General features: G+C 30.5%; 1 protein-coding gene across 1 annotated transcript; it reads right to left on the minus strand.

Moving 5' to 3' along the window:
* Positions 1 to 58: 58 nt before the first annotated feature.
* Positions 59 to 27,943, minus strand: LOC127732509 (uncharacterized). The gene is made up of 14 exons (XM_052241550.1): positions 27,850 to 27,943; positions 24,946 to 24,993; positions 24,163 to 24,190; positions 16,687 to 16,925; positions 12,792 to 12,937; positions 10,955 to 11,109; positions 9,544 to 10,524; positions 8,586 to 8,773; positions 7,171 to 7,252; positions 6,513 to 6,554; positions 5,589 to 5,685; positions 4,883 to 5,075; positions 1,896 to 1,995; positions 59 to 718 (listed from the first exon to the last, which is right to left on the minus strand). Exons 2-14 carry the CDS (start codon positions 24,988 to 24,990, stop codon positions 570 to 572), a joined length of 2,445 nt encoding a protein of 814 aa, XP_052097510.1. The 5' UTR covers positions 24,991 to 24,993; positions 27,850 to 27,943; the 3' UTR covers positions 59 to 569.

Genomic DNA, 27,943 nt, shown 5'->3' on the forward strand with positions numbered 1-27,943 from the left:
ATGACCACTTTGCAAACTCATTATCAGAAGGTCGAAATTAAGAAAAATGTGTCTTTCATAATTGCAAGATTTTATTACAGACAATGTGGTCTAACGAGACAGCAACACAAGGACACAAACAATAACGTTGTTTTTTTTTTTTTTGGAATGTAAAAATACGTCAAACTGAATGAATCTGGTTTATCTATTCTGTTTAAAAGGTTACAGTTTTTGCTGGATAATGTATAATATATACATTTGTGGAATTTTATATTCAGGTGAGAAGTTCGCCTAACATTGTTAACTATGTATTCAAAATAAATTTGCACAAGAAGTATAAGTTACATGAAACACATTAAAAAGTAATAAACAACTTAAAATAACAATTTATATATAAATCATTATTTATAACGAACAAAACGAAATCACAATAACAACAACATTATGATGTAAATGAAAAGCTCTGATCAATACATGTATCTACTCGGGAGTAAGTTCTTTAAGGTACAATCTGATACAACCTGTATTAGCATGATGGACGGAATATTTAACAACTCTCAGAAACGTTCATTGACTATGAGATTTAAACTTTATGACGACATGGGTAACTGTGTACGTCTGATTTCTGTTAGTTGGTACAACCTCACAAAGAAGTACAGAATGGTGCAAAGGAGTGTTGCAAACACTATCGATAACACAGATATCACGGAAATAAAGGCTGAACTGTCAAAACAAGATTCTAAAATAAAATAAAACAGAAATAGTAATTATTATTCAACCAAATGGATTCCATTAAATACATTTGAAAACTGAACTATAACCTAGCGATAAAATAAAACCAATTATTGAGAAAACCAAACCGCATGACTGTCTAAACAAAATTATAAAACACAGAAAATAATAATTTTGTTATCAGAGGACTTAAAACTAAATTTGTCAAAATAGTTTCTAAAACGTAATTATATTATCTGGGCTACGATAACAAGATTTTAGAACATAGATAAAAAGTCTAATCCTTACATATGGTATTTAACTAGAACAAGTTTTTCACGGAAAAATAACTATCTAAAAATATGTGTTTAACATTAAATGAAAGATCCCTTTCCCATGTAACTGCTTAGATACAAAAAAATTTAAAGTGCAAATGAAAATAAATCAAATGTATTTTAAGATAGATTTGATATCTCTCACAATAAAGTTACACACTGCTATTGTTGCAGAATCGTCTAAGGTTGTCTTTATATTAGAAATAAGGAATTGTGGCATGGTTACCAATGAAACAATTATCCACCAGTAACCAAATGACTTGGATGCATGAAACTTATGTTCTGTTCATTCTCCTATTTTAGTGCTTTTTCGGTGTAAACATGGGTTGAATTGTCTTCAACTTTTGATACATTATAATTTTAAACATTTGATTTCTAGTACTTCTCAGTTCATGCATCATATTATTTGGGAAATCTTTCAACTTTGTATTACATCTATTTGGAGAAAATGATGCTATACAAGTTTCTCCAAAGCATGTTGGAATATTTAAATGACGGACGTTAACTCGGTGGCAATGAGCACTAGAAACTCGTTACATGGTCCATAACACTTAAAAACAGCACCTTGAAAATAGTGCTTTTATTTATTACAGTACTATGTTACAAAATGCTTAATTTACGGAGGTAATAAACGATCAAATTGTTAGAATACTCAATGTACATGTATTGTATCAATTTGAGTGTGCTTGCTCCGTGTTTCTACAATAACTTTCATCAAGTTTGCTTGTAACCAGAGATATTATGAGCTGAAAAAAATAAAACGACTATGAGAACCATTGGGTTAATGAGTTTCAACTTTAGACGTAGATTGTTCAGACGTTTTAATTATACCAATACTGAAAGCTTGACTTCTATGTGGAATATACTCACCATCAGATGTTGTAATTTGTTGTAGATCTGACAGAGTGATCAACCTATCAGATACGGTATTTGAGGAATGAACATCACGTTTGCGGCGTTTTGTACAACTCTAAAATCAAATTTATCATCAGTTGTGAAAAATAGTAATGTCTGCATATAAAGAGTGGACCTATTTATAATGTAAATCAATTATACATTAGATATTTCTATATCTCTTTATATTAAAACAATACAAGTTAATAACATTTGATGGTTGTTTAAGAATTCAACACCGCAGACAACATCATTTGATGGTTTTTTCCAAATATAACACTGTAACTGTTACAATAACTTACTTATATTCGAAAATCCTTAAAATATAAATAATGCAGTCGTTTCATTTGACATATCTATCATTTTATTTCGAGGGGAAAGTGTATATCATTACTTACTTGAAGACCTTATTTTTATTTTCTTGTGTTTTTTATTTGGTATTTAACTTTTCAACCCTATTTACACATCTCTAACAAATTTAAATTCAAAGATTGTTATTCTTCAGTTATTTAAAAACGGTCTTCCAAAGATGTGAAAGGGTAACGATGAATGATATGCGCCGTTCTTTCTCAATCTTGACCAGCTACTGATTCGGAAGAACACTTTTTGATATACCGACCAGATTCAATTGAGTATCAATTAAATCTTCAACAATTCATGTCAATGGTCTTTGCTCACATGTAATACACTCAATAGTTATATTTACATCTACATTTGTAGCAATGATATATTGACCTTTTCGTAGGGTTCGTGTTGTTCACCCTTTAGTTTTCTATGTTGTGTTTTGTATAATGTTGTTTGTCTTTTGGTCGGTTTTCCGTTTTTTAATTGCAATGGTATTGTCAGTTCGTTTTCGACTTTGAGTTTTAAGTTTGCATATCTCTCTGGTATCTTCCACCTCTCTTTTATAATATTTTTATGGTTAAGTGTCATCATTTGGAATTTGGCGGCCCTGACATGTGTTGTTTAAAATTGAATAACTATGGTTACATCTTAAAATTCAATATGAAACATTGTTGACTACGTTTTCTTGTTTTTCGAACTCAATTTGTACAGATTAAACATTTGACAAGTCAGTCGCTTAATAGGAAAAAAAGTTGAAGTTGAAACAAAGAAACCTTGTATATTTTTTTCGAACTGGTAAAGTTTTATATGATTTGTTTCTACCAGTATATTATTTACTATGAAACAAATTCCTTGTTTTAGTGAAAAATCTTTATTTGTTGAAGAGTCAAACTGCTTTCCACGACAAATACACAAAAGATGAAATTGTCAAAATACTTGACTTTTTGGTCGACAAAATATTTGTTTAGTTTGGTGGTACATGTATGATGTTTTAGCAGACAGTCGGAATTCCCATGTGTACTAATTGTGCACCACTACTGACCGACTTTTCGTACTCATATGAAGCTGAACTCAAACGGAACCTTCACAAAGACAAGAAGAAAAAAGCATTTTGCAAAACTCTTTAATTTCACTTCCGATATATTAATGACATTATTCAATTATTACATTTCAATGAGTGCTTAGATCTCATCAATCCCAGTGAACTTGAAATTAAGGAAACTACATAAATTACTTGATCTTTTCCTCGATATTGACACGGATGAACGACTTCAAAATAGAATTCGAATCTATGACAAATGTGACGATTTCAACTTTTCAATTGTCAAATTGCCAAATATCAGCAGTAACATACTCTCTGTTCCATCGTATGGCGTTTATACATCTGAGTTAATACGGTATGCTCGTGCATGTTCACACTATACGTACTTCATTAACAGGGGTGTGCTCCTTACACAAAAAAGGCTCCAACAGAGTCATAAGGAAGAACGACTGAAATCGATACTATTCAAGTTTTACGGTCATCATCATGAATTGGTTGATCGATATAATGTATCAGTGTCTCTTCTCACTAGCAACATGTTTTCAAGTCTTAAATTTTAGATACCAGTATAGTCGACTGATCTGTTATGGTACCGATTGTGAAATTTTACTGAGTGTGAATTCGCATGGCGGGTGATGCATGCATAGCAGCAGACGTTTATCATGTCGACGCACCCAGTCTCGCTCCTTATAGAGTTCATGCAACTCCCTCAGTGTGGATATGTTACCTTGATTTGTCTCTTCCTTGTCGATTTACTTACTTCATATACAATACAGAAAGTTAAGAGGATAACTCTTATTTAAAGACAATAAAATGCGTCCTTAATTGTTAATAGAGCCTTTTTTGATAAAATAAGTCTTTGGGCAAACCGATGTCCATAACATTGACTCTTTCTTAGGAATGCCGCTCAAAATGAAAGAGTATTAAAGGAGTTGTATCCAAAACAGGAATTGCGATAGATAACACGAACGCATATTTACGTTTAGATACAACGGTATGTCGCAAAACTAAATAAAGTCTAATGTTATAAAAACAGACAGAAGAAAACTATTCAGGTTCATTAACACAATGTGTTCGGTCTTTACCAAATGTGTGCTTTGTTTCTGCTTATACTTTTTCTTATTCATGTTAAATAACATCACGAACATCATTTTACTTAGTTGTTCAAACAGGTACATCTGTGTAAAATGTGAACGATAACTTTGTTAAAGCGAATGTGTTGTTGACACAATATTTTACTTGTGTCCTTGTAATATCTGTTTATCTTTTCTTTTTCCTTCTTTTTTTCAAATTAATAAAGCTATCTAAACAAACATTGCCATCACGTTGCTTACTGATATCAAGGACCGTAGGATCGTTTGTTCAAGGAGACAAACTTCCAAAGAAAAACATCAAAAGCACCGTTATACTATGATATGTGCTAAAGTATAGTACTCTTCATATAAATACACCATCTATGAAAATTGTGGATGTCATTATAACCCTTGCTCTTATAACATCCATGTATACGTTCCTTATAAGTTGTTATACCACATATAATGCTGATATTATATTATATATAATTTAACATATTTACCGTATCGCAAGAACTGTCATACTTGAAACAAAAGTGTACATTGCAGCGTAGATATATTTCATCATAACCATCAAATCCAACTAACTCGACTTTCCCAGACCTATAAATCTGCGTAATATTATCTGATTTCGTCGAATCATATGTGAAATCTGACATTGGTCGGAAAGGGTCATTTTTATTGCCACTAACACACCTGTAATATTGTCAAAATAGGATTTACACAATTTCATAGTAAACGGATATTTATTGAAAATTAGTTTGTAACATATATCCACATTTAATGAATTATTTACGTTCTATCATACGGTTTTTAGAAAATAAATCAATCTCAGTCTATTTCAACAGTTCTATTCACAACAATAGTCGTAATATATTCGCCGATTCAAAAAGATGTTCAGTAGGAACATCCTAGTCATTGAAAAAATAATTTGAAAATATTAGAAAGTTACAATAAGTGCCAACAAGCTATTTTAATGTTCAGTTTAAGGTGTGCATATTTTGTAAAATAGACGTCTGTCCTTATAACTATGTACGAAACGCTTGTCAAGTTATATGCTGTTTATAATACATGTGATTTCAATTAAAGCCTTCAAACCTTGACAGAACATTGCTTAATAAATTATCCGACCTTGTTAATTGTCAGTATTTACGCTGAAATAAATTTATATGTTATTGTTGTTTCTACAAAAGAGAAAATTTGTCATACCCATTTTCAATAATTCGTTGTTGTACTGAGTTTTCAAATTTTGGGTCTGGTGATACGTCACAATCATTCACTCGTATCTTTTCAAAACATGTATTTTCTGTTGAAATAATTACAAAAATTAAAATTTTTATTGTTCAAGAAAAGGTCATATTGAAAGTTCGTTTTAAAGGTTTAAGTTGAAATAAAATGTAAAAACAAGAAATATGTAAAGCCAATGAACAGAATCTTAAATTTTATACTTGCTTATTGCTTATTAGAACTGGAAAGAAATTCTATTACCTTCTTGTGTTACCATAAGGAAAGCTTACAATAGATAAATGTACAATGTTAATATACTAAAATTGCCAGTCATTATAGTATTGGAACACCGACATTTTAATACTACAAAGAAGAATACATCTGCCAGAAAGCGATAGTTTATATTCTGTATATCTAATCATTTTTAAAAGTCTTTTTTTCCCTAATAAACAAACCGATCAACCTGAAATGAAAGCTTATTTGGGAAATTCATCCAACACTTTTTCCTAAATATCTACGGTATAAGATGGACCAGTCACGAATTTAGATTTAGTTTTATTTTCAAATTTTGAGGTTGAAAGACGGTCTTCTCGGATTCAGAAAATTGGGGTTTTTTGTTCTAATATGTGTTAATAATCTTTTTCGCCCCATTCAAAGCAACGTACTAACAGAATTCAGTCTGAGTATGTATAGTTCTTTTTTACCCAAAAATCGCAGGTCATTATAATTTTAATAGTATTTCAAATAAGGCAAATATTATAATCAAATTCTCTCAAGGCATTTTTTTTCTAATACAAAAGGCAATTCAAGGCGCAATAATATGATAATGGTTCTGAATTTATATTTATGATTAGTAAACTTGTCAAAACTATGAGATGAAATTAAAATACATGACATAATGACTACCTTGATGTATCCCTTTCAAGTCCGCATAATTAGCACCTGAACCTAAAATAATTAAAATTTCAGTGTAATGATAAACATGTGCACTGAGGATAAAAAATGATTAAGCTATCTTCATATAACAAATTCATTTTCACAATCTTTACTGATTATATCTAATATAATTTTTTGTGTGTATCGAAATTACTTATGGTAAAATATTCCATGTGTTATAAATTACAACAAAAGCCTTTATCGAATATAATAAAGTAAGCATTATTGATAAATGATCCAAAATGAAAACTTTTATGGAACAGCTATAGAAGAATTCGAGATTATTCAAGGCAATGTGGAATAAGCCTGGTTTCTTTGATAAGTTTTTCTCATAATCTCATAATCCATTTGTTGGTGGTTTCTTTTAAATTCTTGCACAATCATGTGTTTGAGTTTTGCAATTTTTTTGCTATGAGTTTGTTTTTTTTTTTAATTTTGATGAGGATTTTATTCAGCAATTTGATTCAATTGATCAATTCGAAAGCTGAAAGATATGTTCTTTCTTATTCCACAAAAACGATAAAATAATCTAAAATTAAAATGTAAACGACAGAATGCCACAGATTTTTTAAATCATGTTTCTGTTGAATAAAATCCCATGTGACTAAGATTGCACTTTGAAACTTACTTTTAAGCAAGTCTTCGTCAGCAATCCCATCGCAGTCGTTATCGATCAAGTCTCCAACATAACCTAAAGTCTTTGTACAAGACTTATAATAAAAAATATTGAACATGCTATATTAGTAACATAATAGATCGTGCTAAGGTGTATTTGAATAGTGATTTGACTTTAAATAATACTGTTAAAGACAAAAGACGCCGTTATATGAGGATAAAACTGATATACCAGGAAATAATTATGATTGTGTTTTGCGTTCTTTGAGGTCTCAATAATTTAAAGTGAATATCTTGTCATTTTCAAACGTATGTCATTCTTTAAGTCTAACAGATGAAGTTCTATAGATTTATATAATTTTATAATCAATGAGCAAACTAAAATCTCATCTTCTACAGGTTCAACAGTCATCTTATGCACTGGAAAGTCTTTATATCTAGAATATTAAGTTGTATAACAAGGTCAAAGCGATGTCACAAATTTTACTGAAAACTTAATAGTTAATTCATTTAATTGCTAAACTTGCTAAAATGGTATTGAACGAAAATACTTGAAGTTGTTCATTTGCATAGATTGTACGTAAAATCTATCGAAACTTTTGTCAAGTTATATTTCAATTCCTTTCTCTACAACTAGATCATAGTTATTTTATTTAAAAATCGACATGTTAATATCTGTTTTATTGATGTAAATATTCTTGGGGTAAAAAAAATATAACAAAAATACCGAACTTCAATGTAAATTAAAAAAAAACTGACAAAATCAAACCTTATCGACCAACGGATCAAGTGAAAAATAACTGTCATTTTCTCTGACTTGGTATCGGCATTTTCGTTAAACCTGGTTTAATAGCTAGCTAAACCTCACACTTGTATGAAAGTTGTTTATAGTTTTGTTATATATTTACATTTTTGTTCTTGCTGGTTTTTTTACTTCTTCACTTCTAACACGGAAACAGATTGGTATATACACCCAAAAAAAAAGTCGGGGACTATAATTTTTGTTATCAATTAAACTATATGTAGCATCAACAGATCAATTTTTCAGCAAAAATATATTGATTAGTTTTAAAGATTTTAAGAAATTTTTCCACCCATTTTACGTGATTTCTACAATAATGTACATCTATTTTTAAAGAATTCATTCAATAATATTTTTTTAAATAAAAGAGATAAATGCATTATATTTTCGATTTTTAGTTTAATATACTGCAGTTGTATGGAAATTGTTATAGAAATCTGTGACATGACCCATTTACTGTAACTTGACCTTAATTTTAATGTGGCTAAATATTTTCATTGATGCAAGAAGTACTAATTTACATTAAAGATGAATTATACATTTGTTATTTTTTTAAAGGGTTCTTCCTTAGTAAATGATGAATAAACTATTGGCACTCCAAGTTCATTTTAGTAGACCTTACTTACTTCTACATTAGAATACACTGAATTAAATCCGGGTACTAAGGTCAATGTTTTCCTGTTAGATGATGAATGTGTTGATAGCAGCACAACTTGGAAATTGACATTCGGATGGGAAAGTGTCACAAAAACGTCATCACTTATTCCTGTTAGATCTATTGGCATTTCCAACGCTACCAAATCTAATGATGAACCTTCGTGATTAAAAAGTATACATTTTTAAGATACAGATAATCATATATCTTGTGTTATATCTCTTATTGGTATCAACAACCTGCCAATAAGGAAGCACATTTTGAGAAACGATAGTATAGAAGACTGCCATGTATTATAGAGAAGTACAATCATTATGTTTCTCAAAAGTTGCAGATAATTGTTTTCCAACTGTTTATGGTATAATAGACATAGGAAAACAATGATAGCATGGTATCTAGAGACTGTATTAACACTAAATAAGAATACGAATATGGTCAACTTTGCATGAGGAAACAACGACTTCGTTCAAAATTACTAGATCTATCAATAATTAATTTCTTTTCTGAAAAAACAATTTAGCAATTTATATCAGCACCGATATAGCGTCTTCAGGTGTGGTAATACGTTCGATAACGTACTAGCAACATGGTCGTAACTGTAAGTCAAAATTATATTTTGCTTTATTTAAGTGTTAGGACTGTTTACCTACAATGTATCTTCCGATGGTTTCCACTTCTATTTTCATCAGTTGTTTCCTTTCTTTTTTGTTACATTTTGCTTATTGTTATCTCCGTGAAATTTAACAAAATTCTTTTTTACCTCAAAGACTTCAAATATAAAGGGAAAAGTGTGGTTTTTTTTTAATTACTTGGCTACTTTTCACTTGTGGTTAGATATCAAATATTTTGTTTTTTTCTTTTTCTTTTTTGGTCTTTTAAAATTGGTTGAATATGTATTGGTATATTCGATAACAAAATTAAATGCTAACCTGTAACTTTAGTAACAGACACCCATGTTCCAACTATGATTGTTAAAATACCATTAATGTTTAGCACAAGTAAGTCTTTGTCTGCTGAAGTTGTAACTATCAATAACTTATATGATATCTCGTTTTGTTTTAGAACAAAACTATAACTACTTGACCATTGCTCAAAGGAAAACAGAGAAATAGATGTGTCTCCACTGTAAACCTGACAGAGAACTGGCTTTGTCGATGAAATTTCCATAAATGATGAGACAGATCCAGTAACAGCATTTCCTGCGTTTCGGGATAATGTCGAGGAACTGTAAGATACATCGGTGGAATTTTTCAGAATTAAACATTTCCAGGTATCGGTTGAACCTGTTACGAATGGTATGACGTATGTTTTACCTGCTGACCATTCTCCAAGCAACTGTTGAAGTCCATATCCGTTTGCTAATGTCTCTTTTTGAAAAATGGCAACTACGTTGTCAGATATCACAGATGACCCGGAAATATCCGAGCCAGATCCAAATTGGTAACTATAAGTTTCAAAGCGTTCAGTTTCTATAGTAACAGGACTGCTTCCTGACGGTGTTATGTCAATAGAAGTCGAATTAAGTGACACTATTATTATTTCCGTGTCGTGTACAGACGAGAGGGCACGATATGACTGGCGAAAGGTGTCCACAGGCAAAATAGGAATTACAGAAAAATCTTGAGACGTGTAGTGTTGACGTTGAACATATATACATTGGAATGGGGAAGACACATAAATGGCTTTACAGGAAGAAGTAGTGATCTCAAAGCTGGTGTCGACTGAGCATGCTCCGAAAGAGTTCGGAGCGACGATTACAGGTGAACATGGTAAAGTAGAATTTTCACTTTCGATTTGCACCGATATACTACTGGAAGATGGATTTAAGATGTACAATGTAAGGATAGAATCAGATGGAATACCCAGACTTTGAAATGCAACCCAAAATTCGTGTCCACATGTGTCATATTCTGAAAGTATATTTTAATGTCTATTGCATTTATTTTTTTTTTTCAGTTGGTTGCTATACTCACGGAAACTAAGAGTCTTCATAGCTTTCGATAGACGATCTTCATAAAAACAATTATAAAATAAAAGCTTGCAGATGATAATGCCAATAAACATTTGCAATAATACTATTTATTCGGCTTTTCGGACAATTAGCCATGACTTGGTTGTACAAAGGTCAATTTAACTTTTTCAGATCGAAAGAGTGATTTTCATATTAATCTATTTTCACTCATTTAAAAAACAAATAAAAAATTTTAGTTCAAAGACTTAAACGGAAAGATGAGTTTTCAACACGCACTTTAACTTCTTTGTTAATATTCTTTCTGAACCGCCTTGAATTGAGAATGATTGATCCCTTTCTTGAGATTGCTAAATATATTATATACTTACGGGTATCCTGTTTAAAACAAGACTGGAAACCAATTTGGTAGTACATCTCCCTTCCGAGTTCAACTTCACCGAAGAGTGGGATATTGGTAGTATAATCCATCAACCAAAACGATAATGAAGATTGAAATGGCTGAAGATTTGTTTCTGTTAGAGAACTATAAAGGAAAAGCACATTCCTCAAAAAGGATATGAATGATCTTGATATGACTGACTATAACGAAATATCATCAAATTGCTTTTTGAATATTATAACACCAGGACCCGATTGCCGAGCTTTTGGTCAAAAATGTAACCCAAAGTTAAATAAGTTTAAACCTATGGTTACTTAACCAAAGGTTAACATATTTTAAACTTAAGGTTATTTAACTTATAGTAAAAGTTTATAACCTTTGATTAAGTATAGAATAAATGTTAATTTTTTCAAAATTAAGAACTTTCAACATTCTCTTTAATTCTTTGTGTCGATAAATATCAAAACGTCTTTTTAAAAAAAGCATGTAATATAGGTATATAATTGTCAACTTTTTACATATTGTGACTTAGATGGATAGTTGTCTCATTGGCACTCATACCACACCTTCTTATTTATATATAGAGAGCAACTACAACTCAAACCTAAGAGAGAACGCCTTTTCGTTTTGAAAAGGGGCGTTGATCTTGATATTTTGGAGAAGGTGAAAATATGAACGCTTATTTTGACGCAGAAAGGTTGGTTGGACTTGTCAGGCGTTTTAAAAGTAGTATTATTGATAATTGAAAACGAGCAGAAAAAGAATATAATGTAATAAATGTCTAAAGATATTTGCTATCTTTTGCACCGTTAAAGATCCTTCAATATAAAATAATCAGATATGCATTGGTTTATTGCTAAAGAGACAACTGTCCAAATGAAGGGGATGTACGGCCTTCAAAAAATTAGTCAGCTATTAAAGGCATCGACTTTGCAAAATGAAAAACAATTAAAACAAAACAATAATCTGGACTCATTGGCAACCATACCATCCCCTTTTACTTTTATATAGGTGATGTGAAACTGCATGTGGTTATCGAAAACGGTACAATTCACTTTTACACTTTCCCAGATAGAGAACAATTATTATCAAGCAGATATAAGTAGAAATGTATGGAATGCACGTGAATATTGCAAAAAAATGAATTTGATTTTAAATTGCCTTTACTCATAAAGTCCGAATTTTCTTTAAAGATATATTATTGCCACTTATATTTCCGTTAAGTTAACCTATAGTTTATAGGGGTCATCATTTTTATATTCGCTGTATAAATCATTCAAGTGAACGTGTAGCATCTAAAAACGTCAAAAAACAAGATTTCGATGCACAATGCAGTCACGATTTTTGCCTTTTCTGTGCTATTTTTCACACCGTGCAGAAAATTCAGCTATCTGCACTCAAAAATGAATACGCTGACCGACCAACTACAAGTTGTGTATCACTAAAACGGTAATGTAAAAGACATATTTTTTTTTAAAGAGATCACAGGTATGATATCAAGAAATGAGTACTTGCTACTTTAACAAGATCTTGGCGTCCCATTAATGCTCAAAAATGAATGTTGGATTTATTTGAGTGATGATGGAACAATGGCAACAATGACTATTTTTTTATAATACTTGACGTGAATATTCTCTGAAAAAATGAAAATTACACTTTATAAATTTATGCGCCCGAAGCATTTTTCTGGATTTACCTTCATCAGAAACTCTCAAAGACGAACGATGTATAAGAACCGAATAAGAAGAAAAGCTATATGACCAAAAAGCCCTAAAAATAAGTAAAGTAAAAAAGTGAATCTAAAAAATAAAGATGATATATCATACCCGAGTCCAAGTGTTGTAGCCCGTACCCAGGACGCTAGTGACTTCTGTACATCACAAATAAAGTCATAATACGCATCTTCTACTGATTTGATTCCTACAGTAGTCTGTGACCTTATTCGCAGCTTATACTTCTTTCCTGTTTCAATCTGAAGGAGACCAAAAATAACTCATAAGACATCATGAGAGATCCTCTACGTCATGGGATAGGAGAGAGTAGAGAGGAGTCGGTGCTATTCTCAAATTCAAGAGCTCAAAATTCACATCAGAATTTTATTCAGATGGTGTTGCTGTTTACCTTGTCGTTCTCCTTTGCTCATTCATACCATGCAATCGAAGGCATGATAGTGATAGTTTCAACAAATATATTATTAGTTATACCAAAAACACTTCAAAACGTAGATGTGATACGAACAATTCCATAAAATGTCTCTCCTTCAAAAACCTGTTTAATAAGATAGAAAACAAAAGATATGGGGTATCCATCCATGACACAAAATCAGTACATGCACAGCAAAAAACATACAAAAAGCAAAGGAATAATGCAAATACAATGTAAGGACAACTAAGTGAACATGTACCAAAATTTGAAATCTAAATAGTATTTATGGGAGACTTTCAAACAAATTTTCCAGTGCATCTCCATACGTTAATCGATTATTTGCTTTCGTCTATTCAATAGCATGACAAAAATGTTATTGAGCTTATTAATCGTCATTAATACCAATATTACCGAATAATTATCACTTTAAACTACTTCATTAAGTAGAACGAGACGTTTTCTTTAAGAATCTACCTATAAATTTTGCAAAGTTCTGTATACTGATGTATTTTCTTTTTTTACTTTGGTTTTTTTTTTGCTTCCAGTATTTTTGAATTTGGGAGTACCCATACGCAGTAAAGCATTTTTTCAGTACATTAAATTTTGCATGCAAATATTGACCTATTTCAATTAATTTGAATAAAACAGATGTTGTATGTACAAATTTAGACAAATACCAGAAAATATATGTACATTGGGTTTATTCTATGGAACAGACAGGGCGTTCATCCACTGAAACTACTATAATTGCTTGTCTTTTCATTCAGCAATGTTAGAATTATATTTTTGAAATTTAAAATATTTATGTAAGTCATAAGCGGGATTCGAACTCAAGCTACCATTGTACAGTATACATCGTGTATTATTGCACGAGTACTAAAGCGTGTTGTTTAATAAAATCATACTTTTAACGATTTTCACCAGTAAATAAATAATAAGACGATTTTCATATCGCACTTCTTCTATGAATGTATTTTAACGGTTATTTTTAATCATTACAATATTGCTTACTTTTTTTGCAATTGTGTATTAATTGAACCAATACTATTTTAAAAGATCTATTTGAGTTTGAAAGCTCGTTTTATGTCAATCAGATTTCCCGATTCAATTAACACGTAATAAATAAAAAGACGTTAACACTATAACAAACATTTAATACAAGAAATTCCAGAGATATTTATGATCACATAAAAAGTATTTAAATGTGCATTCGGTGAAGACCATGTCCATTTATAATGTTAACCAATTTCTTTGCATAAATAGGCGTCAGAGTGGTTGGAGAATAATGCATATGTAAAGGGTCGGTTTTGATAAATTTGTAGTTGCATTTAAAACTTTACAATTACAGCGTTGTATTTGTAAGTAATGACATATACGCCTGCAAAGGTTTTTTCATTTGCAAAACGTTTTTCTATTACACCCTTTCCTATTTAAAACTATATTCCCTTGCAATATACGGTTACCGGTGTCATACTAAGTAGTGACGGTTACCGGTGTCATACTCAGTAGTGACGGTTATCGGTGTCATACTAAGTAGTGACAGTTACCGGTGTCATACTCAGTAGTGACGGTTACCGATGTCATACTAAGTAGTGACGGTTAGCGGTGTCATACTAAGTAGTGACGGTTACCTGTGTCATACTCAATAGTGGTCAACAAAGCCATGATGGCACTCATGAAGCTTTCGAACATATAACTTTAACATTTTTTTTTAAAACATTCGTTGAGTAGTTTACCTTAGTGAATAAACAGGAACGTAGTAAACATTGTAATAATGGTACATTGTAAACATAGTAGAGAAGTGGAATCTTTACAAATCAATAACAATCAGTTTCTGATAGTATACGACGACACACTATCCAATTTGATTCAAATATGCAATGTTTATTTCAATGGTCTGTTGTCTTATTTGTTTGTAGTAGAGTTTAGATTTTCAAATATTAAACACAAAATAAAAAAGACAAGAACACGCTACACAATATTTGGTAAAAAGATTCCAAATATCATAATTGAGATTTTATGATAAAAATGAGTCAAATAAAATTGAGAATGGAAATGGGGAATATGTCAAAGAGACAACAACCCGACCAAAGAGCAGACAACAGCCGAAGGCCACCAATGGGTCTTCAACGCAGCGAGAAAATCCCGCACCCGGATTAGGTATATGTTAGGTGCATTTAGTAATAAACGAATGTATAACAGTATAATCAGTCTATGAATTAAATCTTTAACAAATAACGCATTCATGGTTTATGCGTACAAATTTAGTAACGAGTTTTATTTCTAAATAACGCTACAGTTTAAGGACAGACGAACTAAATCAATCAATCAAATACTTGAATATGAAGGCAGTATACCAATACAAGGGTAAGTAGGTACAAAGTAGTCATTATTGTTAAAAGGGGGGATATTATAACATTATGAGTGCATACAATATCTAAATACCAATATTAAACGTATAGCTCAAGGCAGAGATCAGTCCGTTTTACAACTGCACTTTCCGCTTATGTGACTGAGCAGAATTAGACACGCCTTGGAACAAAGTAAGAAACCCTGTCAAATGTTGTCTTCTGTTTTATCTAAAATATTTTATTCATTTACTCATTTTACACTTGGATCTTCGGTGTTGAATTTAGATGTTTAGTCAATGTAAACAATCACAACTGTTTTCGACACTGTTGTGCGATTACGACCTTGACATATGGTACAGACACATGTCTAGATTTCTCTCGACTTTTAATATCGTTGGGTTGCTGCCAATTCGTTTGTTAAACATATTTAACGTATCAAGTGAATATAAATGTATATGGTACCTTGAACCCGATACTCAACAACTAAAAAACATCAGTGTTGACCCAAGTAGATAGTATTAAATATAAGACAGGAATATTCTACACAAGGATATAGGATGTAACAGTCAAACAAGGAATGTCGTTATTTATCATTACATCTGGTAAAATACATCCTCTCATAAAGATTGGTCAATATACGATAAGGAGATGTGGTATGATTGCCAATTATCCAACAAAATATGAGAAATAGACGCGGATATCAGCAAATACAAGTCTCCTCTCAACCCACCTTCTAACCTTAGACAGTGGTATAGCGACAAAACATCACAACACACTATAAATATTAGTTGGAAAGTTGGAAATTGCTTGACTTATCAGATTCGCACTTAGCACAAAAACATACATAAAGACAGAAGATACAAAGTACAGAAAGCTATAAAGCTTATTTAAAAGACGATGCTTGATGTTCTTTCCTTGGTTTATATAGTTATCAAGTCACATCTGTACGATTACTAAATGATTATGTATTTGTCAATCCACCACAACAATTATCAGTACGGCCGTTTCGATGAAATTTAATGTCACTTATATTTTTCGCTAGATTTATTTATGCTTGTAGAATATTATCTCAAATGAATCAAAAGATAATGCATTGTTGGTTTGTTTCTGAACCAAGTGCAAACATTCGAAACTATTATTTAGTCCGTTGAGGAGAGTTTGGTTCAACCTATAGCACAGATTCGAACAAATAGCATTTAATTGCCTAAAATTATTCTGAACCTACCGTATAGACCCCACATGTTGGATATGATGTTGAAGTTTGTAGATCAATGGTAACGTTCAAATAGTAAATGTCCTTCTGACTATCGGTAGAGATATCAGCACATGACGTCACAGGTGAACTCTGATCTGGGTCGGGTTCTGCAGCTGTATGGCCTATTATCTGATATATTGTATCATTGTTTCTCACCAATCTGAATTTAGCAACCAGATTGTTGTCTTGTTTCTCACAAAAATAGGATGCTGAATAAAATAAAAGAAAATATCAAGTAAGTAATTTCATTGTGTCAGTTTTTCTATATGATTGATTAATTTTTGTACATTATTGTGTAGTAAGAAAGTGCTAATAACTTATATTATCAAGAACATGTATTCATTATTGCGAGTCAAATATAAAATTCTGAACCAAATCTGCGCAGCGCAAATTGTTCACTGATAAAAATTAACCCTTCATTTCATCTCATTCATAAAAGCATAAAAACTTTTAGTTTTCAATATTTGTTTTTGGTCCAGATTCCAGATGAGACCTATATAAATCTTTCGGTGGAATTTGACTTTACTATATTTAGTATATATGAAAATTAGATCGTAAAAAACAAAACTAAAATGGTTTTACACTAGTAATTTTTGGGGCCCTTTATAGCTTGCTGTTCGGTGTGAACCGAGGCTCCGTGTTGAAGACCGTACTTTGACCTATAATGGTTTACTTTTATAAATTTTGACTTGGATGGAGAGTTGTCTCATTGGCACTCATACCGCATCTTCTTATATCTACAGACTGACAAAAGTTGACAAGAACAAAAATAAACAACTATTGTGAAGTATTTCTTCATGGCAATTGAAAGATGGCACCACTGTTCCTGGTCCAGCATCATTTTGTTTACAAATTGATTGTTTACAAATGAATGCACGTTGTAGGTGCTATGGAATACGTACACGATAAATACATCAGTACAGTACCACAGTTGAAAAACTATGATCATTAATATTATTTGTGAAAAAACTGAAATTCCCATTTGATTATTTTTTGTAATTAATTTCAAAAATCAATACATGTGACTTATAGCAAGTATGGTAATTAAAACATTTGGAAAAAGAACCACATTAAAACTGTTTCGAATTCCTAACATTTTGACAAGTTGATTTTTTTATTTAGTAACAATTCTATTGTTTGGATTTAATACTAATGAAATTCTTCTTCTTCAATTCGTTGCATTTCATTGTACTGTTTAATTGTTTTGTAATGTTTCACATAACTTGGGTGTGGTCTTTGAGTGATATAAACTTTAAACTTGAAATTCAACGACAATAAAAAAATGAAATTTTCGCTGACAAGTGTTAATAAAATGTAATTTGTTTGTATAATAACGTCTTTGTTAGAACCATTTTAACTTACCACAATCACGATCATAAAACTTTAAGATGAGATAATTGTTCATGGTATATTTGTTTACATTCATTTTTATACACATCCTCGTGGTTTTTTTTCAAATATAGTAGATCAGGAAAGTATATATCTTTGCACTTGAAAAGCGTTAATTATTTTACATATATTTTATCATTTTATCGGGAAGATATATGAAACAAGCTTGATAGTATATGTGAAATGTGTGCTTCATATGTTTAGTGTCTGGGTTAACCGATGTACGGTCGCACAAATTGGCGCCATTGTAAAACACAAATAAACGAAAAAGAATAACGTTTCAATAGTTTACAAGGAAAAATTCATATAGGTTCTGCAGAATATTCATTTTTCAAATTAGTATCGTATTCTGTTTATTTTGAAGACGTAATTCTTGTTAAACTCCCCGATCCAGATAACTAGCGAAAGTATTTCAAACGACTTCATAGTTGCAAGTTTAGACTTTAAACTCCAAGCAAATTGTTTCAAGGACCTACAATGTAGGTTACATGTAACTACATTTGACATTTGGGACCAGTTCTCTAATGACCTCTCTTCAGTACTGTTGGAATAGTCTGTCACTGTCATAGAATTTTTCTAAACAGTTCTGGAACAAGTCTATCCTGTATTGCTAGAACTGTTCCAGAGAAGAAATTTCAGCATCAGTTCTAGGTCCAAAACTGTTCAGAGGTAAAACTGTAGGGATCCGTTATTAGATAGAACTATCCAAATCTGTTTTAGGAAAAAGAAATGAAGAAAGAAAGAAAAAAGATAAAAAGAACAGAGGATATCAATTCAAAAAGAAAAAATGAACATTTTTTAATATCATGAAAAGCAACGATATCCCAAAATATTTTGTTGTAACTAATAAAGAGAAAGTTTAGATAATTGAAATAATAAATAGATATAGATATATAGATAAAGATAGAACTATCAGTATATAAAACTGCTCTATTGTAAAACATTCAGTATATATTCTCAGGTAGAACTGTCCAAAAGTGTTTTAGTTAGAACAGTCCAAAACTTGTTTTAAGGTAGAACAGCTTCTGTCAAAAACTGTTTTTATTACGATGTCAGGAGAACTGTTCTAGGTACTATTATATAACAGTGCTCAGACAGTTCCTGACAGATATCCAAGGAGATTTTAACTAATCCCAACTCTAAAGTAGGGTTTATTACACAAAATATATATCTTCCGTTGAAAACATTCCGGGTAATAATAAGATCACAAATACTTATCTTTAATTTGGTTGACACTCGCATTATTACTATTTTATATTTAGTTAGGAAACCAAAAGTTTTTGAAAACCAGTTATACAGTTTAGTCGTTAACAATAGATAGATGCCAAAATAAAAACAAAATGGTAAAGGATAAATTATGAAACATTGATATGCCTTTTTCAGAAAGGTCAAACAGGTTCAACGTGCCATATAACGATATAATATAAAACATGTCATCCATAAAATAATTGTTTTTTTCTCCGTCAATATTTGAAGTTTCTGGGGCTTTATAAAAATAAGAAGATGCCGTATGACTGCCAATGTGACAACTATAGACCAGAGACCATATGACGTAGATATAAGCAACTATAAGTCAAAAATGAGAAAATCCCATATTGTATAGTAAGCTACAAAAGGCCCCGAAATGACAAATGTTAAACAGTTCAAACAAATAACCAACTGCTTGATTTATGTACAAAACATTAAACGAAAAACAAATATGATAGACAGCAACGAACAATATAAAATAAGGAGATGTATTATGATAGCAAATAAGAAAACTATCCACCATAGACCAAATGACGTAGATGTTATCAACTATAGATCATAGTACGGCCCTCAACAACGAGCAAACACATAGTATAGTAAGCTATTATAAAAGGCCCCGACATGAAAAATGTAAAACAATTCACACAAGAAAACCAAAGGCATGATTTATGTACAAAACAAACAACAAACAATTATGATATAGAGCGATAAAAGACAACCGCATTACAGGCTCCTGACTTGGCACAGGTATATTAAGACTGTGGTGGGATTTGGCATATTTAACCAACCCTTCCACTAACTTGGGATAGTGGTATAACAGCACAATATAGAATGAATTTCATAACAGTGTGGACATGGACACCTGATATTTAAATGATATCATGTCGGTCACTGGCTGTCGACAACAAAGACTTCACGCAATTACAGTATGTCAGGGGCCTCTCATATTTCACATAATTCCTATTTTACACATGTCCATTCTTAATTTTTTTTTTTTTTGCATGAAAGTTTATAGTAATTTGTTTTAAATATATTTATATACTCACAGCAAAATTTTCTTTTGAAAGAATGAGTATATTCAGTGGTGATATCACTTAGTAATCGAGAGAAAAAAGTAAGAAAAATTCTCTCCTGGCAATAAGTGAAAAATTAAGTAGTGTGTCAGTTATAGACAAGTAGTCCAACATGCATTGCAAATCATTCAGTGGAAAGGTCAATCGTCAAAATAAAAAAAATTCTTTATTTGTAAACAAGCACTAATACATGCATTGACGGGGGCATACGTATGCTAAATAATACATGTCCGTATAAGGAAATGTGCCCGACCTGTTAAATGCAGCTGTTCTGTTGATTTGAAATGGACGGATCACAGCGATTTAATTTAGAATTGTACTTATTTTTTTTAATTTGTGTTTCAGTATCTATCCATGAATTAAATACGTTCACAATACCTCTTATACTAGAATATCTAAACCCTGTTTAAAGGTTATTATTACACTGTTACTGTTATGTTGACATAATAACCTGTACATTATCTTGTGTTACAGTTGACCAGTTTAATCTTGTGCACATGATTTATTATTCCAAAACAGATGTTTTGTGAACATATCATTAAATTCATGGATATATATTGAAACAGAAACCGAAAAAGAAATGAGTACAATTTCAAATTGTATGGGGGCGACCATTCCTGATTCAGTTAATGCACGAGGCTTTTGAAATCAGCATGAATAAAATTGCAAATAAACATTTATGCAGAATTGTCTCAAATATGCGTCCTCAAATAACCAAAAAAAATAATTGAGTAAGACCAAATTCATTGAAATTACCTGCTCAATTTGTAGTAAAAGAATAAAGATCCCGTAACTTTTGTTATACGTGTTCAGGTATAACAAAATCTAAAATAAATACATGTATCAATGTTTCCACAAATGCTACTCTGACTCCAATCAATGTAAATGTTGCACACAAGACCGGATTCATATGCTTCTTAATATTTTCACGAGTTATTTTTTGTTAGAATGATATTTAAATGTTCACGAAAATCTGATCGTTGGAGTCTTCGATGGGATTTCAAATTTGTTCCGTGCAAAAAAGTATGCAGCCCAGGCAGAGGACTAAAATGATTTTTTATGAAGGTCCGGGGTTTTTATTACCAACAAAAATAATCTTAGTATGAAAGTTGATCGTAGGTTACTCTACATCAACTCCAACGAATAAATGTTTCTTTTTTTTAAGGAGCCATAGAACGTTTGTGCAAGAAAAAACATCACTTTTTTTTCTCGATTACTCGGTGATATCACCTCTGAATATACTCATTCTGTCAAAAAAAAACTTCTTGTTGTGTATATAAATATATTCAAAGCAAATTCCTATAAACTTTCATGCAAAAAAAATATTTATGAATGGACATGTGTAAAGATAGTAATTAAGTATATCCCCATTGAGAGGCCCCTGACATACTGTAATTGCGAAGTCTTTGTTGTCGACAGCCAGTGATACACACGATAACATTTAATTCCTATGTGTCCATGTCCACGCTGTTATGAAATTCATTCTAGATCATTCTAAGAACAAACTATTTAAATCAGTTGAATAGTGTTTGGCTCATCAGATCAATACAACGGACAAAAACAACTTACACAACCACGAAAGACACAAGAACACGGTGTTACTAAAGCTAGTTCAGAGCCAATAGCAACTAATGAAACAATCATGTGTCCAAGATAAAATATCATTCAGTACACATACAATGGATTTAGTATAAAGACATCATAAACAGTCTAGGAAAACATGGCCTTGTGAAATGACACGTAGAACCGGAAGTGCAGCAATACATATTCAGATATGTTTAATTTATTGATAACAAAAACAATGTTAGTACCGATAAGAACAAATGATAGATCTTATTATTGAGAATTTATAATTTTGTTCAAAGGATCGATAAGCTTACATATGGATCAATAAAGTAAGTATCCATGGGTTAATTTCAGCAGTATATATAGAGGATTCTTGATTATTTAACGAAAAAAAAATATTATCAAGGTAAAGGTTGGTGTTGTTGAATTTATCAATTAAATTAAATTTAGACGAATATTTACAGGGCCTGACCATAAACAGCGATTCATAACTATAATGGCACAAGAATGCTATTAAAGGACCTTTTAATTAAAAGGGAGTTGTTATTTCTTTATTACATGAAGATTTTTCTCGATAAGAATGAATTCGTAAATGGTTACAAATTTAACTGGGAAAACAGTGACTTCACATCAAATGTCTTTTGATAACTAGTAGTTGTTTTGAATATTTCTTGTTCAAAGTTTTAAATATATTTTCAATTTTTCAATAATAATTCAAGCTATATTGGATTTCAAATCGGATAAGAAAGTCATGATTTTCATAAATGTCATTTAAGGTGTGATTTATTTGTGGATAGTATGCCAAAGTACATTTCCGTGCCATTAGAATAGTATTAATTTTCACGGGTAATCAGCGGTTGTATCTATGTTTCTAATCTTAAATTATGATTGATGACTGTCTTCAAAGGAGACTCTAATATGACAAACACACCACATAATATTCATCTAACATGAAAAAAACAAATTGTACTGATACATGGTTCAAAACTAATATATAATGCAATGTATTGTAGGGAAAATAATAAATATTTTTTTTCAAAAACTTGTCACTATTTAGCGTTTTTACAAAAAGTCACATCGGTCACCAGAACAGCTAATGGATAATTCTATAGCGTTAACATCCTCTCGGAGATCAAAGAAATTGATGTCATATTTATTCAAAGATTCAAGAAATCTCCTTTATTTATTCTTTTTTTAACACGAAAATCAAGGAACAAAATTCACTTTTCACAGATATGTCATATCTGTTGAAAATGAATTCTGGTAATTAATGAGATATTTAAATAAGAAAAATATTACTAATGATTATGTGATATACTACACACAACAAATACATCTAGAGTTCAATATAAGGTCTTCAAAAATATATCCATCTTTAAATCTAAGTTTAAATCACGTCAAGCTATAGTTCTCGACCTATTCTAGAAAAGTTGTGAAAAACAGACTAAATCTAAAAGACGAATGAAATACGATAAAACTAAAGACATAGAACAGGAACATACACATACATGTCAATGAGTGCTACATGTACTGACGCAAGACAAGGAAATAAACATGTCGAACAGTTAAAACTAGTTTTTGGAGCATTCGATCCTATTATTTAATCTCGAACAGTAAAATAACACTACACATTGAAATAACAGAAGATACACCGAAGATCATACAATAAAGATCGGTTCATAAAACTACTTATGTTTATAACACCGGTATATATATATACGACAACAACAACAAAAAGAAACAAATAAAACAATACTATTTGGTTCCGTCAAGAAATGCATTTACTAACAAATGCCATCAGCAAGATGATAACAGAAAGAGGTTACAACTCCATTTTCTAATATAATCGGCTAAATTTCTTTTTTACATAAAAAATGATTAAGCAATTCGATATTTATTATACTATGAAACAATCCCTCGCCTGAGAAATATTTCTGTTCTTTAACCTAAGACTAAAGTCAGGAACAGTTTATTTGTCTTTGTTTGTTTGTCCGATTTTTTTCTTAAGAAGAAGTCGGATATTGGTGCTTGGTGTGTCCAGTTGTACTGTTTGGTATTTTTTGGGCAGCATTTTATTCCTTTTTATTTGTTACCGAAATCTGTAAATTATTTAACAGAAAAAATATCAATTTCTTTATAGTTTTTTCATTTGTATTTTAGTTTTTCTTACCTTCTTGAGTTCGAGCTGAGTAGCAAATCTGTAAACAGTAAGTTATTTACATTTCAAGTAAACAATATTTACAGTATTTATATATTTTAAAAGCTTATTATATTTCAGATGAAAAGACAAAATTATTAATGTGTTTTCAATTTTTATTACTTTCAACGGGAAAGTAAGTAAGTTTGAAAAATAAAATTATAATATTTTAGTAACCATAAGACAACATTTGAATAATGTGTGATATTTTATATATATATATATATATATATATATATATTATATATGTGTGTGTATGATTTATGCCTCAGGTAATTAGTGGAAAGTAACAGGGAACATCAGGAAGAGTTTGGACCTCTGATAGATATAGTAACAAGCCAGAAGTTGAAATAAAATATATGCATTTGTTAAAAAAAAAACAGTATTTACAAAGGTCAACTCATTTTTAACATGATAGTTAGATGTTACAGTTTATATCAATTCTAAAAGAAAAATACGGAATATGTTAGTGAGATAGTAACTGACATTCTAAGAGTTAGTTGATGACAAAATACCCCTTGATTATGGAAAGAAAGGGAACTGGACATGTCCTGTAGAAAGACACACATTAAATGAATGTTAAATCATATTGCAAGACCATTCAGACTTTACTTTAAAATATCCTACAGTGAATGGAAAGGAAATTTGCCAATAGGCAATTCTTTCAGATAATCTAAAAGCACTTAAACCATATGCTAGAAACAATTCGTGGCATTAACATACATGGACTTAGTTCAATAAGTTTTATTTACTTACTTGAATGCTACTAGTAATCAACGAAACTAAAACTGTCCATTCCATAATCTACCATAAAAAAGTGATTTAATAAATAGTTTTACTACAGTAACTGATTTACGTTCCTATTCATTTTTTATCATAACAATCCAAACACATACATGATGTCTCATTATCATTTTTTTTAATTAGATTATTATCAATTTTATTAATTATATCATTATCACTTTTATTAATTATATCATTATCATTTTTATTAATTATATCATTATCATTTTTATTAATTATATCATTATCATTTTTATTAATTATATCATTATCATTTTCCGTTTGATAATAAATAATAAATAAATATTTATTTAATTATAGTGTCACATATTGATTGACAAATATTTACATATCACAGTATTCAACAAAACAATCAATACCCAGTCATAAATTTGACTTATGAGACACTTAACACATGTTATGTACATATCAATATAGTTTCACAGTTAAATTCATAAAATTATCATCAAAAAAATTTAAAAGCATATACATTTTGAGCAAAAAAAATAAAAATCTGAAAGGAATGTTGTTTAAAAAGTTTAAAAATAAATAAAAAAGAATAAAAAAATATATATTTTAACATATATAAACAATTTGCATATTTAATATTATCCTAAAATTAATCACAGTGACTTTAAAATCATAAAATAGACTCTTACTAATAGTGTGTTATTAGTAATAATTAAGAAAATAATTTTCGTCTCATAAATCTCTTGTGTAAACATTTGCTTAGACATTTTTGAATATCGGAACATTTCATTATTTCAACAAGCTTAACATCATCATTTAACATTGAGAAATTGTCAATATATTGTGAACATTCGAACAACAATTCAAACCTAATGTCATCATATAAGGAGCAATTTAAAAGAAAATGTTTTTCAGATTCAACACTATTTAAGGAACAAAATTTACACAGTCTATTTTCTAGTGCTGTAGGCGGCCTGGTGTACCTGCCAGTCTCAATGGCTAACGGGAGTGAACCGGAGCGGAACAAGGCTAGAGTACGTCTGTACGAGCGTGGTATAATTTGGAGAACGTATGTCTCGGCATAAATGTTAGTTTTGAATAACCTGTACGTTCGAAGTTTGTTGCCATTTTGATGTCCACGATCATTAAATAGTTCACTTTGCCATTCGGTATTATCTAACACCTTTATTTTGTCTTTTTTATTTATATTTATATCTTCTGCCTCTTTTTCCGTTTGTATTATCATTTTTTTTTATATATTTATATATATGTATACAGAGCTCATGTTTACTATGTTAACTTGTACATATCATGTCCGACTCTAAATAAAATGCAGTTACTTACTTATGTCATTGTTCTGAGAAAGCAATGCTTATACCGTGGTGTACAGAACAATTATAGACAAATATAATAACAAAACATGATACAGTTTTACAAATGAGAGGTAACGATATGGTAAAACATCACAGAAATATATGAAAGTTAGTATAAAGTGAGGGGGAGATTATATTGAAGTTCTGTTCACCAAAACTTTTAGAGAGAATCTATTTGTTGTATTTATTATTCTTATAAATTTACCGAGTTTTTTTTTTTTTTCTTTTTTCTATTATTTTAGTTCTGACAGTGTTATATTTTTATTTTGTTAATTGGGAATTTATAAAAAAAATCTGTAACATCTGTTGAAATTCGTAATTTATAGAATATGAAATATGAAAACATTTTGTCAAGCGTATTAGACTGTTAACTTGAGAATATTACATTTTATGATGTATTTCCTGTAATATTTCTTTCTTTCTTCTGAGAGAACTGCACATTTCAAGAGATAATGCAATTTGTCGCCTATATATAAAAATAAGTAGATGTGGTATGATTGCCAATGAGATAACTGTTTGTTTTTGTTTGTTTTGTTTTTTTTTTGCGTCAGCGACATTTTGGATGCTGTTGAGAGTCGATATTTTACGAAATTCCGAGTAGCACAGCTTCATAAGTGTACTTTTAGGTGTTAACGATATGACGGTGTACTGTTAAGCATGTGGTCCAAAACTGCAAAACTTTGATAGATTGTGGTAAATTTGGAAGATATATCTAAAATATTGAAGTAAATGCAGTTTGCTACCTTTTTATACAAGCTAATTCGTTTTTGTTAAAGACATCTTTCGATACAAAATATTACAAAAAGTAGCATGTAAAGTTTGCAATAATGTATAAAATTGTCTTCAAAAACAACACTGTATAGTTGCAAATAGCATTTGGATGTAATTGATATATTGGTAAAATTTTTGATGTTTCAAAGTGTATTCTTTAAACTCTTTAATAATCTTTAAAATATGTTTTAGACGTTACACATGGTCGTGTTTTCCAGTACTGTCATACACATGGTCGTGTTTTCCAGTACTGTCATAACGTTGCTATATGAAGTCTTCTATCTTTTGTACAGACCCATGTGTGGGCGCATGACGTCTGTTCGGATTAGGAGATTATTTTTATGACGATTGCGCGTAAGATATTATTACATTTACGCGTATTTTTTACAGGTAACAGATTGTTCATTATTTATTTATTTATTTATTCATTAACTATTTGTTCGTTCGTGCGTGTGTGTGTGTGCGTGCGTGCGTGCGTGCGCGTGCGCGTGCGTGCGTGCGTTCATTCATTCATTTATCTATTAATTTATCTTCTTATCTACAATGGCGTTACGTTCTTACGTTGATGATTAAGATTTCAATTATAACAAAAAATTAAAAACCACATTTGATAAACTATGAAATAAATCTAATATTTTATAAAAAAAAAATGACAATATATTATATAGAAATTAGACTAACTGAACATTATTTAATGTATAGGATGCGGTATATTCAATCTGTAATGGTAACACAAGTATAGAGTGATAAAAACGAACTGTACCTTCAAACTCAACGTTTCAGTCCTATAAACCAATATTTAATATAATCTTTTTTTCTGTAAAAATCTATAAAATCATTATTCAGATAAGATACTA

This window comes from Mytilus californianus, unplaced genomic scaffold (assembly GCF_021869535.1).
Source record: "Mytilus californianus isolate M0D057914Y unplaced genomic scaffold, xbMytCali1.0.p SCAF_1, whole genome shotgun sequence".
Taxonomy (NCBI): Eukaryota; Metazoa; Mollusca; class Bivalvia; order Mytilida; family Mytilidae; genus Mytilus; species Mytilus californianus.